This window comes from Pygoscelis adeliae, unplaced genomic scaffold (genome assembly GCF_000699105.1).
Source record: "Pygoscelis adeliae isolate BGI_AS28 unplaced genomic scaffold, ASM69910v1 Scaffold108, whole genome shotgun sequence".
Classification (NCBI taxonomy): Eukaryota; Metazoa; Chordata; class Aves; order Sphenisciformes; family Spheniscidae; genus Pygoscelis; species Pygoscelis adeliae.
The window spans coordinates 1,619,564-1,637,536 of NW_008825498.1; the positions used below are offsets into that span (position 1 = coordinate 1,619,564).

The following is a 17,973-nucleotide window of genomic DNA, read 5'->3' on the forward strand; positions in this document are numbered from 1 at the left end:
GGGGACGGTGACATTTGCAAGCCGGGTGAAGTGTCACCCAGCTGAACCTCCCTGCCTAACCTCCCTGCCTGCCAGGAACTGGGCAGCGGGTCCTGAGCACAGTGTGGATGGGGAGCCCGCTGCAGGGACCCCCCCCATGCTTGGGGGCTGCTGAGCAGGAGCTGAGGGGGGAGATGCCACTTTACCCCTCCATTGCCACACCGGGGCACACCGAGTGCCTCCCCTGCCCAGAAGGGTTTCCTATACCATCACAACCAACAACAACCGATTAGTTTTTACAGCATCCCTTGTGGTTTCCACTCCCTCCAGACGCTTTTCCTCTGGGAAGCAAAACACAGGCAGACCCAGGGAGGAGAGGTGCGCACAGCCCTGCACTTAACCACCCGCTGCCCAGCGGCAAACGCCCAAAACAAGGTACCTGCACCCAGCGCGTCATCCCTGGGTCCTCAGCAGCCTCGGCAGCCCAGAGCCGTCCTCCTCAGGCTCCAGAGATGAGACCATGAGGACTGCGTAACTCGTGACACACGTTAGTGGCTGCTCCCAGACAGTCCCATGTGCCGGCACGTCTCGGTCCGCAGGAGCGCGGTGCCGGGAAGCAGCGCTGCAGTGAAGCACAGGAGAAGGGACGATGCTTTACGTTGGTCGCAGCGTGAGCCTGCAAGGGGGAAAGGGCACTTGTAAAAGGCAGGCAGTGCGTGCCGTCTCCTGGAGGGAAGGGGAAGCCCTTTTGTAATTAGGATGCCTGTTACAGTGCTACTGGGGCAGCAGAGCTAGAGGTGCCCACAGTGAATCCCCTGGGATGAGGGGGTGAACACAGGGTGCAGCTGGGCCCCGGGCTGCTCCTGGCTGTCTGCCCCCCGCCAGCACCGGCACAGCGGTCACGGCCGTGGCTCTGGCCCTGGCAGCCCAACCCTGGAGCCACGGTCCTTGCTCAGGCCCTGGTCCCCAGGGAAGAGCTGCAGCTCCAGTGCTGAGTGTGCTGCAATGAAAGCATCCGCCTGCGCTGGACCGACCGGCCTCACCAACGAACGCCATGAATGGTGTCTTAAAATAAAGACGAGGTCTCTGCCTGGGGAGGGAGGGAGGGAGCCAGGGACCAGGCAGGGGAGCAGCAGCCACCCCTGGGCTCCTCCCAATAATCGGGCAATTGCATTATCTCTCACTGCAATGCCCAAAGGTGTCCCCTTGGACGCTCTGGGTGCAACGCATCTTCCACCCCATCCTTCGCTGGAGAGACTGAGCTTTTGTGATTCTCCATCCAGTGTGTTCTTTCCATACGGCAGGTCCCACGCATCTGGCTTGCTCTGGGAGTTAGCGCTTAAATCCCCCACATGAGGCAATGGGATTTGCTTCTGCAGCCAGCATTGCTCGTGTACGTGTCCGTGGTCTTGGTCTGAACCCAGACAGGACACATGGGGCAAGACCCTCCTGGCAAAGCTCCTGCTCTCGGGCTGGATAGACTCCTGGAGCTGGAACTGTAATTAAGTCAATCACCAGATTGCAAAAGGGCATGGGTGGGGAGGTGGGAGAGGCTGGAAGGTAATTAGAAAGTGGATCATCACGTCATTTGGCCATTTCCCCACGGATGCCACCAGTTTGCTGAGATGTTGCACTGGATGTCCCAGCTTGAAGAAGAAGCTGGGATGTCCCAGCCTCAAAGCCACGCAGAAGGCACCCGTGGCTTTGAAGCAAAACGCTCAGCTGTTGGCAGGCCATCGCTCAGCCGGGCTCTGCGAGGGAGGTCCTCACCCATGCAGTTCTGCCCCCAAGACAGGCACACATCCCCACGGCCCTCTCTGCTGTGCAGAAAGATCAGACAGGAGCTAAAACAAGGCTGGGATGGTGTAAAATGGCCAAATCCAGCCTGACTGACCTCATGTCTCTCCGGCACGGTTCAGAGGCAGCCTCGGGCTGGGCAGGGCTCCTCGCCGGCGCTGGGACACTGCCAACAGCGTCTGTCAGGGTCTGCCGAGGTGCGAGTGGTGCTGGGGGAGCTGCCTGATGCTCGCAGCACCTCCAGGAAGGCGACCATGGGGACCAGCCCCCTGAACACACGTTTCCCAAGGGCTGGCACTGGTATAGGGTTTCCCCTCCGGCATCCCTAGTGGTATAGGAATTTCTTCCTTTACCTGGAGCCAGACGCCCTTCTCTAGTACAGTCATTAATTTTTAAATGCTGCCTTTGAGGGATGGTGAGCAAAGGGACGGGTTAACCCCTGCTGCAGGTCATGAGTGAGAGCCCCCTGTCCCTTCCTCCTGGGCAGGATGCAACCTTCTCTACCGTGATGCTCCTGGTGGTTATCATCAGCCTTTTTTCTGCAAAGAACTCACTCTTGCCATTAGTGATACCCACTCAGTAAATTGCTAAAAGTTTCACATTTACACTCCTGTCTGTTTTACCTAACACAAATTCAGTGTGACCTAACTGGAATGACTTTTCTGGTGGAGAGCGGGAGATGATGACAGCAGACGTTAGTCAAATTAATTTCTACAGTTTTGGTCACACTTTATACCACATATTCCACTTACAAAGGGTAAAACCTGAATGATAAATATTTCATTAAGCACTTAATCACATTGCTAGAGAGAAAATCACCTTGCCACAGACACTGACTAGAAACAAGCCAATGCATTCCGCTGATATGCAGAAAATGATCTATTACGTATTTATCATATGCTTTGCCTAATCATTTATTAAGTCCTTCTAAGAGGATCCATAGTCCAAGGAATTCGAGCCGTGCCTTGCAGTGCCAGCCCTTCGAAGGGAAGGCAGCTCTTACAGGCTGGCTGTGCTGACGATAACCCCAGACCCACTGTGCTGCAGCTCCTGGAGCAACCAGTGCACAAGGAAACCTCTTGCTGATCTCTAATCCTTTCCTGGGTGAGGAAATCCATCCCACGCAATGGATCTCTAAAACTTATGATGAATAAAATCCCTGTTTATCCAAAAGATGTTTACTCTGCAGGCTTAGGCAGTTCTTGGATCGCCCCAAAGCCGTACCTGTCAGCCCAGCACTAAGCCCAGGGCACGTCAGGAATCCCTCGGGACAGGCAATGGGTGGAGAAGAGCCAGAGCCTGAATTCCTTAAAAATATTTTACCTGGTTTAAGTGCTTTCCATTCCCATACGTAGTGTCTGAACTGCCTGGGAAGCGACTGCTCTATCCAGGTGGCTGCAGTCAAAAGTGGGAATGGGAAACGAGCCCCTCAGGAGGCGATGCTGTCTGATCACAGCTGAGTCACACACCCTGGAATAAATACGATATCTGCTTTCATGGAGAAATAACACTTTCCAAAGTGAAACCAACTGCAGTGTTTCCACTGAACTCACCAGAGCCCGATTCAGGAGACGCTGATCTCATTAACTGAAGTCTGACAAAACCGTGAAAGACTCCTGGGTTTAGCTGGCTTCCCGCCTGTTCGGAGTTTCAGGATGATCTTTATCTGATCAGCTAGATGACAATTACGATTAACTGCGCTTTTCATCAACGCATCCACACTTGTTCTGAAGGGGTGCTTAACAGATGCTATCCACAACATTTCTTTCCAATCCTATATGAAGGATTGTATCCAAAGCCAAGGACAATTTTAATGTATTTGAGTCAACCTCCAATCTTGTTTTAACCCATGGTAGGTGAGATATTTCTGGTTTCCTCCGTGTAGTAACCAGGTATTTTATACTTAAGGAAAAAGAAATAGGCTCACCTTAGCTGGTCACCTCATAGCTTCAGGGACAACCTGTGGGACAGAGGCACCATTTGGGCATCAGAGGTTGTGACGAGGCTGTGCTGACGATCCAGCGAGCTCAGCTGCAGACACTGCACTAGGGTCCACCAGCCTCTCCTGCAATCTGCTTTCACGAACGTGCAAAATTGCTGCAACTGATCTCAGGAAAACAGATCTGTTCAAACAAGTCAGGAGGAGTCTAAAGAAAAAGGAGTGGAAAGGAAGTGTTGGAGAGATGGGCAGGAAAGAAAAACAGGCAGAGAAATTTTAGCACCAGGATAAGGGACGCCGTCTCCCCACAGTTCCTCACCGCTCTTGCTCTGGGTAACCTTTGCAGTCTCTGACGAGATGGCTCATTAAGCTACTAACGAGTTTGACTGGTGGATGGAGGTTTGTGGATGGTAGTGGAAGATGTTCACCCCAGCGGAGAAGCAACAACTTCCCATCCTCGTGGTCTCCAGCTACTGCGTGTGTACAGAGGGGTGGCCAGAAAAAGGTACGGGGGTTAGTTCCCCTGGGGAGCAGGGACCACTGCAGGGACAGTCCCCCGGGCAGAGGGACGTGCCTGGAGTGCACCCAGCTCTGCCGGGAGCCCCATGGGACCCAGCATGGCTCCTCCCTGCTTGGCTCCTCTGCTGAGACTGCTACCGAAAACCTGGGGTGCTCCTGGTACGGATGGGAGTTTAGTCTTAGCTGGCCGCTAAATTTGTGTCACAGGAGCCACAAGAGAGCCATGAAAATACCCTTGAAGCCACAAACAGCCCAGTCTGAGTGTGACCTGGCAATCCAGACATGCAAAAAACTTTTGGGCCATTAGCAATCTCTCAAGTTGCCAAACTCTCATCAACACCGCCTTTGTAATGCAAGCAAAGGGGAGAACAGTACTATCTAGTGAAGTCTGCATTGATTTTAAAACGGGAAGGGAAAAGGACCTCACTCCTCTTCCATGGCCCCCAGCGTGCACTGTTATTTTGGAGCTCACACAGAGTTCGCCTGTTATTGGCAACGTAACCAGCCCTCGATGTTCAGACTCAGATGCTTGTAGAGTTTGAGATTTCACATCAAAGCCGCTGGTTTGGCTGCTGCAGCAGTGGCGGTCGGTGATAAAGTTTGGAACCAAACCCAAACTTCTCAGAATTTCACAGCTATTCCGGTCCCGCGCTGGGCTCATCTCTCCTTGCTGCTGGAAGGAGCACGCACGCTGCAGCGCTCCAGCCACCAAAGTTCAGTAGGACCTGGTTAAAATTAACATTTGGGTTTAACTCTCTTTTTAAGTCCTTTTTTCCTTCAGAAAGCTATTTCTGATCTTTTGGGGTTCTGAAATCTCCTTCCACAGCCCAGGAAGAAGAGCCGAGTGCCACCGGGCTGCTGGCGGGACCCTCTGCTCCCTGTGCCTGCAGACGGAGCTGGGGCCACCCCAGAGCAGATGCCCTGGGTCCAGCTCCCGGTGACGATGCCATTCATTCTCAGTGGTGGTTTTCTCTTCGGCAGCACAGCACGGGAAAGCTACGGGAGTGAAGTGGACGAGCGCGTTAGGCAGGGGTGGGAGGAAAGAGGAGAGCCATGAATACAGCCAGGCTTGGACAAACACTCTCCAACTCGGGCTCCAATGTACTGTCCTAGGGCGACCGGCAGTGTCAACTGCTCACAGCAGCCGTCCCCCTCTTACAGCAATCATCTCCTCTTGGAATATTTTCCTTTCTCCATGGGGCACCAAATAACTGCTGGAGTGTGGTATCTCTCAGCTTAGCATCTTGGAGAGAGTTTTCTGTTCCGCTTTGAGCTATTTAATCATTTTGTTGGGCTTCTACCCAAAAAAATAAGGCCCTTTATGTTGTCTTTGGTTCAGGTTCTCTCTCTCACTCTTGCTTTTTAATTCCCATAAAAACCTAACATGTTCCTGCCAAAAATATAATAGTAGGGCCGTGAGTGGTGGTGTGTGTAGAGTACCAACTCCACGGTCATGAAAGTATGAGAACAGCAATAGTCTTTAGCAAGGAGAGACAATGGGAGTGGAAAATAGTGTTCATTCAGCTTCTCTTGTGGAGTCAAAGGCAGCTGGCAAGCACTGAACGCATTCTAAAAATAGCAAAAAACCTTAAAGGAAACATGAAAATGAAGAAGCCATTTCCAGTCGAGCGGCTCTGTTAAAGCTATCCGTAGATGCCCTTGAATGTGCAGACCTTCAGGTGACCAAGGGGAGCATCCCAGCCTGCTCCTCGCTCACACTGGCTGCAGCCTAAATTTGCTGAGATCGTCATCTGAGCTCTAGGCTTTGGGATATTTGCTTCTCACTTCTATCCATCATCAACCCAGGAGACTTCCAAGTGCCTTTACCCTCCTATAAAGGCTCAAGAAAAGCTTTAGTTCCAGTAAATTACACAATACCACTGATCTTGATTAACGCTCAGTAAAGCACTAGAGCCTTATGTACCACGTTGGATGACTTGAAGGCTTTCTTTCAGAGAAAGCTTGGCAGACAGTTGGCATTAAAAACTGAACTACTACAAGAAAAGTATGATCTCTTGACAGAAAAATAAATTTTGGGACCAGACATTCTGAGAAATACCTAATTTCAGCTGCCTGACAACTGTGTTAAAAAAGGGTTTCAAAGCTATACTCAGTCCACAAGCTGCCTTGGAAAGCCACCAGGACCATAAAGCTTCTCCCGAGCTATCGTGGATTGCTTCACCACCTCATCACAGGACACCAGGGCCAGCCCGTGTTATCACCTGCAGAAAGCACTTCCCAAAAACCCGGTCTGTGCCAAACAGGGGATCTGTGAAGCTTCACCACTTCCAAACACACAAAGTCTGAACGCACCAGCGCTGAGACAGACACGGCTTTTGCGCGATTCAGAAGCAAGGGTATCAGCAGAGGCGGCTGTAAAACTTGGTGGGACTCCTGGGGAAAAGGTTGATACTTTGGGCTTTGCAAATGGCTCCAGAGCAAAAGCGAGCTTTGGGGAGATGGCATAGTACGGGGAGAAGCTGGCCTGGGGACGGTTTTCAAACCTAGATAAGAACCAAAACAGCCTCCAGTGCAAAACAGCATATAGCTGAGGAAGCGCTGGGCTGATAAAGTAACACTTGGTAGGCGTTGGTCCAGAAAATGTGACTTAGCAAACAAGATCAAAATGGTTCTGGAGAAAGGGGAAAAGTTTAAAATAGTATGTCCCTGCATTTTGGCTCCATGTTCAGCTGTTGTATTAGTGATTTAATATCTCCATCTGCAGCAAAACACGGGCTGATAGTCAGGAGGAAAGAGAAGCTGTTGTGAACCAACAGCTACCAGAAGGAACTGAGGCCTGGGATGACAGGGAATATTTTTTCCTTTACGGTTGTGTTTTCCTCTCCTAGGAAATCTCTCTGTTCTGATAGAGACCCCAAGGGGACACGTCTGAGAGTAAGGGATGAAGTCTATGTACTAAGCAAAGCTGGGTGCAATGGCTGGGTGTGTTTTCAGCAATAGCAATGAAGTCTTTATTTCCAAGGTTTCAGCTTTTAGCAATCCAACTTCCATATATTTTTATCTTCTGCAGGCTTTTGGGATCCACTTGAATGAATAGTTTCCCCTCCTTGCATCTGCATTTGCAAATTTACATACTTAAGAGTTTACAGCCAAATGTTTAGAGATCATATGTATATGTGTGTGTGTGTGTGTGTGTTTGTATCGCAAAGAGTTGCAGTCCGTAATATCTCCCAGGTCACTCTTTAAGTACCACGGCAAACCCACGCAGTATGATACCGGCTCCATCCTAATGTACCAGTAGCACAACTCAGTACTAAATAGACATTTTTACAATCTATAAATATATATAAACAGTGACTATATAATACTTCCCATAATATAGCTATGGGAATACATTACATTTAAAGTCATTTCCTGTATCTAGATTTATACTGTGCCCTGTCTTTTTCTGTTCATAAATCCACTTCTCTGTAAGCACTACAGAACTTCGTATATGAAAGACAGCATATTCATGGGAGTTTTTAAATGCAGTTCCTAGGCCAGAAACATTCAGATAAATTTGAATATACCCGGGTTACGCATGGGACACTGGTCCCGACCCACACCCGGCCACAGCACCTCCTGATCCCACGGCCACGGCTGCAATGGCAGTTCTCACCCTCCGACATTCACAGCATCTTTCTCTTATCGGTCTGATGATGCCTTCAGGTTTTGGCACGGCGTCTGCTTAAACGTGGATCGTGACCACACAGTGTATTGCAAAATGAGGTTTCAATACGGTCTCGGTGCATTTCCCCGGTCCCCCAGGAGAGCACAGCAGCCCCGCGGGAAGGAGCACTCTCACAAGATGGTGCTTGTTGCTCCTGAGCAGCTGGTAGTGCCCCATGCCCCGTCACACCCTCTGCATCAGCCAGAGCTTTGCCTTTCCCTTTTAACCACTTTTATCGGGATGCAAGGGTGCACAAACATGGTATAACCTAGACTCAGAGTTCCTTTTTTCCATATGCTATCAATCAGTGTATGAGTAAATCTCCTGCTTACCGTCCAGGCAATGACGGCCTCCTGCGCCCCTGCTCATCTCCCACAATATCTAATGTTTGTTCTGATCTTTAGCATGCGTGTGCCTTGGCCAGGTGAGATGCAGAGTGCCAAGGTATGAAGTAATATTTGCTATCTGGCGTGCAGTACGTGTTGCAATACCTAGTCATAATCGTGTTTGAAAGTTATAATAGTGGAGAGAGTTATTAACCTGGGCTCCCTTCCTGCCTCCTGTGGGTTTCAGACACTGGGTGTTTTTCAAACTTTTTTTTGAGCGTATAATTTTAGTACACACGTCAATAGAAAGCAGAAAGAAAACAGAATTTACTATGATAAAATTAAAAGGACAGAGTCCCTACCACCCGACTACACCCAGTGAGGAGACAACCGCCCCCCCACCTCCCACGCTGGAGGAGCATCACCTTTCGGGCTGTGTCACTGCCGGGGCCATCATCTGCGGTGTGAATCACCTGCCCCGCAGCCAGCCCGGGTACCGGCCGGCGACCTCCGGGCTCCCTCCCCTCCCTTTAAAAGCCCGGCAGCAGCAGCGTGTGCCAAGCACTCGGTGCCGCCGCCCCTGCCATACGCCACCGCATCTCTTGCAGCCCGGCCGCCGGGAGAGGCTGAGACATGGCCGAAGGGGAAATCACTACCTTCACCGCCCTGACCGAAAAGTTCAACCTTCCCCTGGGGAACTACAAGAAACCCAAACTCCTGTACTGCAGCAACGGGGGCCACTTCCTACGGATCCTCCCGGACGGCAAAGTGGATGGGACCAGGGACCGAAGCGACCAGCACAGTAAGCAAACCCGACAGGGCTTCTTAGCACCCCTCCTTGCTCCTATGGTTTTATCAGCCTTTATCAGCCAGGAAGGGGGGAGCTGGAGAAGACGGGCTCTGTACCAGGCTCTCTTTCCTCCTGGTGGCAACACGCCTTCCGGGAGCCAGCACACGGACCAGACAAACCCATAGCCTGTATGCGGAGCCCGGGGAGGCACGGTGTGTACGCTATTTCACATCTGCAGAAGTATTAAATCTGAAATGGGTCGGGGCAACCCCCAGTATCAATACGGGCTGGGGGATGAAGGGACTGAGAGCAGCCCTGCCGAGAAGGACCTGGGGGTACTGGTGGATGAGAAGCTGGACATGAGCCAGCAATGTGGGCTCCCAGCCCAGAAGGCCAATCGTATCCTGGGCTGCATCCAAAGAAGCGTGGCCAGGGGGTCGAGGGAGCTGTGAGACCCCCCCTGCAGCACTGCCTCCAGCTCTGGAGCCCTCAGCATAAGAAAGACACGGACCTGTTGGAGCGGGTCCAGAGGAGGGTCACAAAAATGATCAGGGGGATGGAACACCTCTGCTGTGGAGAAAGGCTGAGAGAGTTGGGGTTGTTCAGCCTAGAGAAGAGAAGGCTTTGGGGAGACCTTATTGCAGCCTGTCAGTACTTCAAGGGGGCTGATAAGAAAGATGGGGACAGACTTTTCAGCAGGGCCTGTTGCGACAGGACAAGGGGGAATGGCTTTAAACTAAAAGAGGGTAGATTGAGACTAGATATGAGGAAGAAATTTTTTACACTGAGGGTGGTGAAGCACTGGCCCAGGTTGCCCAGAGAGGTGGTGGATGCCCCATTCCTGGAAACATTCCAGGTCAGGCTGGACGGGGCTCTGAGCAACCTGATCTGGTTGAAGATGTCCCTGCTCATTGCAGGGGGGTTGGACTAGATGACCTTTAGAGGTCCCTTCCAACCCAAACTATTCTATGATTTTGTGAAACTGGTTATCAAAATAGTCACAGGCAGGCAGACCATACAGGACCAAAGCGCTAATTGCAGCATGGCTGGCTTACACAGCAAGCTGGCAGCTGGAAAAAAAGGCTTAGGAGCAGCCTCACACCCTACACACACGCAGCCATCACACATAATTCTATGGTATCTTTGCATTTACTCTGGCTTAGAAGGTTCAGCACCATAGTGGGCTGTGCAAATCCAATGTTTCCCAGCAGCACACTGCAGCTGTGCCTCTTCGCACGTCAAGTCGTGAGCCAGGGCGGGAGGTCGGGCCCAGATTCCTCTGCGTGCAGAACAGATTTTATCTGTATGTTCTGCACACAGTGTCCCCTTGGGGGGACAGTGTTCCCTTTGGGGAACTTCCCTCCCCCCCTTACGCAGCAAATTAAATTCCTGCAGGATGCAAAAGCCCAACAGAGGCAAGAATCAGGTGAAAGAGAGTTATTTTGTGACTTATGGCTTTAGAAATGCACTCATGTTACCATTCACTTTTTTCCTGAAAACAAGTATGGCTTATTGTATGCTGAAGCAGTTTCAAGACATTTGACGTGCATCTGTGTGTCACAAAGATTTAACGGGCCATCCGTGGCCAGAGACTCCTCTTGCCCATCCCCATTCCCTGCAGTGGGTGATGCCGGCAGCTCCAACCCATGGGACATTGGGGATCTGCTGCTGGGATGAACTGCCCACGCAGATACCAACGCTCATCTTACCATTTGCACATCCCACTGCCTTTCTAGGAGCGTGTTCGTTCTCCATAATTGGCATCAAAGTTCATCCTAAGAAGCTGGCAGGACGCGTTCACCAAAAAGTGCCTTTTTTGTAAATGCTACTATTATAAAGTGCAACAGACTATCTGACGTAGGGCAAACTGTAATATAAAAAATTAATAATACTATCCTGTATGGCAAGGAAAGGTGCATGCTTGTCTTTTTCAGTAGTTGTCCATGTCACCAAACGCGTCGAGAGCTCTTTCCTTGCCAGCAGCTCACATGACCAGAGCCAAGGTGCAGTGCTGAGGCTCTCTTGCTTTGACCAAGCCATGCAAAGCCCTTAGATGAGAGCTGAATACCTGGCCCTGACACCAAGAAGCCCCTTGCCCTCGGCAGCTCTGCCTGCTGAGCCCGGCCAGGCTGCACAGAGCAACAACCCCCCCCCGGCACTCAGACAAAAGAGAAAATGGCTGTGTAAGGACAAGGACACAAAATCCAAGGAATCGGTTGGGAAGGTTTAAGCTTTTAGGGCTCTTGCAGTCCCAAAATGCTTGAGAGGATTTTTTAAACCAATGCCCAAGGAGAGCTGGACCAGCAGCGCAGCAAAGCTCCCCGCAATGCTCTGCAGGCAGCAGGGCCGGGCTTTTCCTCACCGCCGTGTGCCGGAGCTCTCGGTTCTCGGCAGAAAGCTCTGGGTACACCATATCCTGAACATTTACTGGAATATAAGTGGGACCTGCCAGGCTCCTATCTGGTTACAAAGAAGGGCTGGGAGGAGCCAAGTCTGCCTTACAAATTCTAAGAAAAACACTTTTATTTTCTTTAAACCACAAGCATACATGTGGCTTTCTCCCCCAAACTTAACCTTTCTTGTTATTGTTGTTTTAATGATAGGCAGTTTATAGCAGAGTTTTAATTATAAACGCCATTTCCCCACCACTCACACAGCACACGGCGACACTGGGGGACGGGTGAGGATGAGCTCACCAAGGCTGGATAAACACAGTGCGGGGCAGGCAGCCTCCAGCCTGGAATAAACCCAGCACGTAACCCTTCTCAAACCCCTGCAAGAGGCAGAGGAGGATGCTAACCCAAAGGATCTGCAGAAGACAGGACCAGGCTCACAGGATCCACAAGCCAGCAGCTGGAGAGGCCGTACAAGCTCAACAGGCATCTCTGCAACGTTTTGCCAGAGCTGAGATTTTTGCTGGAGTCGGATGGGGACGCAGACACATCTGTGTGCCTTAGGGAGCTCAGCACAGGTTTGCAGAGTCAGTGGCAAGGTGACATCTCCCAGGACATGAGGAGCTAACGAGGACACAAGGGTCCAGCCCTTCCACCCCAGCTTCGAGCCCACCCTCTCATGGCACGGGTGCCACCACACAGCCCAGCCTTTCGCCCCCCCGGGCAAAGCGAGCCCGTCACCCTGGAGTGAGCGTTTCCCCTCCGGCTGCCGGTCCCCACCGCTGCACCATGCACACAGGCAGCGAGTGCAGGCAGCGAGCGCGGGCAGCACTCCTGCGCATGGCACCCGCTGCACCCCGGCACGCTCACACCTCCGCAGGCTGCTGGCCTGGGGCCGGGTGTTTGGAAACCTCTGCCAGAAAGGAACCTCCTGTAAATGATCTCGTAAATTTGGATATCCGAACGTACAAATATTTACAGAGGAAACCCCTGGAAGGGCTGTGTGCCAGCGGAGCAGCCCTGCCGGCGAGGTGCCCTGCCTCTGAGCACCGACGGCTGCCCACGGTCCTGCCCCTGCGCCTGGCAAACACCAGAGCTGCTCAGCACAAGTCCCCGGCGCATGAGGGGAGCAGCCCAGACCGTGACCTCCGCCGTGGGATACTGCTTACACAGCTGGGACAAGCAGCGGCCAGCGCGGAGCAAGCCAGATTCATACGGGCAACCTGGAGATGACAGCGGGGAGAGAGGCCCCTGGGGAGGGACGAGGCACAGGAACGCCCGCAGCTCATCCGGGACCCAGCGTGCACAGCTGCATTAATGTCTGCATTGGTGCTTTGCAAACTGCCCATGCCCACGTGCATTTTGTTCCAGATAAATATCAAGAATTCTTATTTTTATCTTAAATCGCCTTGCCAGGTGCTAGCCACTGAATCAGGGAGGATCTCTAAGGAGAACAGAAGTCACTCACTCCAAGCACTCCCCATCCAGCCCTGTGTAAGGATCCCCTCACCGTGTCCTTTGCTGCCGTCCGCGGGCATCTCAAGTTTACACTGTGAGATGAAAAGAAAACTTACCAGGACATTGTAGACCCTCAAGGATGAAGTCCACGCTCGTTTCCACAAACAGCCTTATTTTCTCTGTTTCATCCCATTACTTCATGGAAGGAAATATCTGTACAGACCTGTAAAAAATGCAAGAATTTGCACATGAGATCCTTCCTCCGGACCCGCCGTTCTCCCTCCCTCTGCGGCCGGAGACCTTAACGTCCCCATCGGCAGCTGGAGGGTCCCCCCGCTCCCCTCTCTCCGTGGCAGTTTTTAGGACAATATCATCATTTTTATCTCATTTCCCTCTTTTCCTGGCTGGACTTCTCCTTGGCCACGTCCTGGGGCTGCAGCACCACAGGGAGTGCAAGGCAGGCTGGGGGCTCTCCAGCTGTGGGGTTTGCCGGCTGGCAGCTCCCAGCTGCAACCAAGGCAAGCACTGGGATTGCATATTACCGCAAATCTGCACCCACGCAATTTACTAATTAACCATCATTTACTGAGCAGGAAACAACAAAAATGAAGAATGTGAACGATTACAGCAAAGATTTCACTGGGACGGGGGCTTCCGCTATGCCAAGAGGTAACATTACCTTTTACCTCGTCCAAAAAAGGATAAAATAAAATAAATTTAAAAAGAAGGAAGGAGCTGGAGCTGAGGCATCCGTTCATACTTCATTCAAACCAATCTAAATATTTCTGTTACAAATCCCTACAGTATAAGCTCAGGAAAAAAAGCTGAGTAGGGAATGGGAATGGTCATTTGGAAAAGCTGGATTTTGCAAGTCACACTGACTACAGCCGCAGCCCTCCGTGCATGCTGGCAGGGCTGCTAATTGCTCAGACTTCAGTTTTCCTGCCCACCCATGAGAGCAGTTCGGGGTCCTCTCTGAGCACACAGTGCTAGAGAGCTGCCCTCCCAAAGCTTCTCTCCAACCAAATGGCCTCTTCCCTTGCCTCTTCCTGATAAATACGTTTAACAAGAACTTTAGCCAAGTTTTAATCATTTTTCCGAGACTCCTGTGATTAGCAAAGTAAGAAAAAAACAAACCCACGGGGGAAAAAATGTAACCAGACAAATAGAAAGGTTAAATCTGCTGTGTTAGGTACAGGATACTGAGCAGAGGAGGGAGGTGGCCCAGACACCCCAGCCTGCAGCTGAGCCGCTCCCCTCCCGCAGCACAAGACCAATAAAGAGGTTTTTTTTGCCCCGGAGTTTCTAGTTGAAGTCTAGCATCGGTGATGGGGATGGAAGGCCAGTGCACCGTGGGCTGCATGACCAGATGCGGCATAACCATGAACCCACCGCCCCTGCCCAGCCTTTGCGCTGGCAGGCTCAGATCTTGGTTTAGTATCAAATTCACGTTAGCACTGCAAACTAGGACAATCTAAGATGTGGCTCATGGCTACCGCCGGGAGGTATTTTTTAGGATGAAGATCAGCCCTTTCTATTTCTCCACTATCCGCCTACGACGCGCCGGATAACGTGCCAGCCGTGGCACACTGCTGGATGGGATGCTTTGGATCAGGGTTTTGCAACGCAGGCATCTGAAGTCTGCCTGTCCCTGGTTTAGCTCTCAAAATACTTCTTCATATGTCACTCCTTAAGTGTCTTGTCAAAACCACATGAGAAATTTTTAAATTAGAGCCAGAATTAAAACCCCAATCTCCTGTGTCCCATTCCAGCATCTTAACCAAAAGGCTGCCCTTCCTTTGATGTAAAATAAGGAAAAAATTGGTCTTTGCTTCCTCAAACATGGCTGTGGGGTTTCTTTGAAGGAGAGGGTACAAGGAGACACTTTTATTACACACTGTACTGTTTCTTATAAACTCTTTATAAGCCAGGCTTCAGAACAAAACCATCCTGCTAACTTTCCTAGCAGCCTTGACATTATCTCTGACAACCTTTATTTTCTTCCTTTTCCTATTTTCCTTTTACATTTGTTGTTGTTTTATTTTTACTTTCAGTTCAACTCCAGCTAAGTGCGGAAAGCGTGGGAGAGGTGTATATAAAGAGCACCAAGTCTGGGCAGTACCTGGCGATGGACACCAATGGGCTGCTCTACGGCTCGGTAAGTAGGAGGTTTATGTGGGACCAGACACGGAGTGGGTTTGAGGTTTGCAGAAATCTCGTAGCTCTGAGTAATGCAAACCACAAGCAACAATTACCCTCTGTTTGTTATTTTGGTAGCTGGACAGCCACTCTCCAGCCGGCTTTATTTGGGGGGGGAAATAAATAATCAAATAACACCATTTACCACCCTGCCTCAAACACTTGACAAATATCATATTCCATATCTAGAGCAGCAGCTGCTTTGCATCCCCTTGGCAGCTGCCAGCTCTGCAAGCGGGGCCGGGGGGGGACCCCGGCAGTGCAGGGCAGGTGCACCTCCAGCCCAGCTCTTCCAGCTCCGGCAGCGCCTTGCCCCCACCTCTGCCTGCCTCCTGCCGCCTCTCCACGGCTTTGCGAGGTGGTTCAGGGCTGCTAGCAGCCCCAGGCAATGGCCCGCAGCCACTGAGCAAAGACCTCCCCCCATTTTTCCTCTGTATCCTGGTTGCACCGAGCCCTGTTGCTGGAGGCAGCGACAGCATCCGTGACATCCCAGTGCGAGCGGGACTGTGCAAGGCAGGAGCTTACCCCCCCTGTGCCCAGGAACTGTAGGGCATGGAGTCACCAAAAATAATCTGGTTCTTTGAGACATTTATAGCAAAGTGTGCGATACGTAATCCTGGTCACAGGCTGCTTAGCCTCACCAAAGAGCTGTTTTGTTCCCTGTGCTCATGCCCCAAACCTGCAGTTGCCACTGCACAGGTCAGCGCCAGCACAGGAGCCAGTGCCAGGACCAGCTTACAGGTTACTGCCATAAAATGCCCAGGTCATGGACAAGTTACTGTAGGAGTAGCCCAGGGGACTAAATCAAGGCTACTTACCTCCACGCTTTAAATATGAACTTTACTGGGGCACGAAGATCTCAGAGGCGGGTCTGGATAGCATCCTAGCCTGACCGGATCGCTGCGTTAGGAACATGCATCCTTCTCCCTACGGCATCACCCCATCTCACTGTCATCACCCGGGGCTCTCTTTCAGCAGTTACTGGGTGAGGAGTGCCTGTTCCTTGAAAGGATCGAAGAAAACCATTACAACACGTACGTCTCCAAAAAGCATGCGGATAAGAACTGGTTTGTTGGTCTGAAGAAGAATGGGAACAGCAAGCTGGGGCCGCGGACTCACTATGGCCAGAAGGCGATCCTCTTCCTCCCGCTGCCCGTCTCGGCCGACTAAGCCGCGTCCCAGGAGCTCAGAGACAACCTGAACCCCAAAACCCAACCATCGCCTCCTCCTTTTCCCTCACTCTCTTTTTGGCTAGTATGACAGAGCCAAATGTTAGAGCTCCAAGCTTTAGGTAAAGGCTTTACCAAAAATAGACAAAGCAGAGCTCCTCCGCTCTGCACGAAACTTTGCAGAGATGAGGGGAAAAGCCCTGACACCTCCCCAGGGTCCACCGGCACCCCCGCCTCCCCCTGCCCTCTGCCGTCTGTCGGCAACGCGGGGCCAGCTCGTGCAGTGACCACACTGCAGCTCCCGGGGACACGCACAAACCTGCCTCGGGCAGGCACCCAGAAACGTGGCCAAGGTTGCCCCAACCACACCCCAGATACCAGGGGAACGCACGCTTTTACTGTCCCTGGTCATTCTGAGGCAAAACCTCCCTGGGTACGCTGTATTAACATATTTATCCATCTGAGTATGTAGCTTCTAATATGCCCTTCAAGAAATTTCAGATTGCACCATCAGTCACGTTATCGAGTGCCAGCCTGGTTAAATGCTTGCAGATATCCTTAGCGTATAAAGTTAAACTATCATCAGCCAAAAGCTCCAAGCCCTAGACAACAGCCTCCCTTACAACATGAATATTGCTATATTTCGTGCTAGTGCCTGCCATATGTTATTTGTATTTATTTATTAAGTAAACCTGTCTCTTCAACAATCTGTTCATAAGTAATTCTAGGCACCAAAGTCCCTTGACATTGTCCCACCCTGATGTTGAGGGTGTGACGGTGCAGCAGGAACAGCCCACATGACGGTGGCAGTGCATCGCACCCCGTTCCCAGGGGGTTTCCTCCCACACCCCCGGCATCTGGCTAAATGGGGCTCTTAAAAACGACACTGGGGCCCCCTTGCTGACTCCCAAACCCTCCATGAAGCTGGGTTTCTCCTCTCCCGGCACGAAGGAGATCTCCCAAGCAGCTCAAGAGCCGCTCCTGCCAGGCGAGAGCATCATGGGAGCACCATGCTGCCATGCTCTACCCCGGCTCGTCTTCCCCCATCCACCTCGGGCACTTGCAGACGCCTGCGGTGACCAGGCACGAGCTGCACGGGGGGGACAGGTCAGCCCAGGCACCCCTGGGGCAAAGCCTTGCCGAGTCAGCACTTCTCTAATCGCTTCTTCCTGAGTGGCAAGAGCATTTTACCTTACAGCGAGTTTCCTCATGTGTAGACTAGCCCAAAGCCTTTAACTAATCCTTTCTGGTGATATTGCATTAAAAAGTAAATTGGGAATAGGTTTAACTCTGTTGCACCCATGTGACTTGTCACGGCCCGGCTGTGGCTGATGTGTACGCGGAGACGCGGCCAGGGGTGCCACGGTCGATGGGATGGATTCGGCAGCTGAGGAGGCAAAAGCAGAGGAGCCCTTCATTTATGCAAGGCTGGAGCTGGGGCAGTGCCACGCAGCCCGTCCCCCGGCACCGCGGCGGGGGGGAAGCACCGCCGAAACTCACATTCGGCTAAGTCCTCCTGTCAGTCTCGGACTGAGGTGTCGAGCTGTAAATAAAATATGCTGGTACAGTGGCCGAACAATAAAGTTTGATAGGAAATATTGCAGCAGGCTATATTTGGTCTTAAATTAAGAGGTGCTTGAGTAAAAAAGCCTAAATCTCTCGGGGCGGGGGGGGGGGGGTGTATGAAAATGGAGCATGGTGCTGCTTCACCACAGGGGTGAGCTGTGGGTTGGG

The 17,973-nt window shown here is 51.7% G+C and overlaps 1 protein-coding gene across 1 annotated transcript in view; it reads left to right on the forward strand.

Annotated features, from left to right (window-relative positions):
* The window catches only part of FGF1 (fibroblast growth factor 1 (acidic)), a 32,450-nt gene extending 15,504 nt beyond the window's left edge, over positions 1-16,946 (forward strand). The window contains exons 2-4 of the mRNA XM_009331386.1: positions 8,839-9,032; positions 14,926-15,029; positions 16,046-16,946. Coding sequence (XP_009329661.1) covers positions 8,864-9,032; positions 14,926-15,029; positions 16,046-16,240 — 468 coding nt within the window. The 5' untranslated portion in view covers positions 8,839-8,863 and the 3' untranslated portion in view covers positions 16,241-16,946. The remainder of the gene's footprint in view (positions 1-8,838; positions 9,033-14,925; positions 15,030-16,045) is intronic.
* Positions 16,947-17,973: the final 1,027 nt, after the last annotated feature.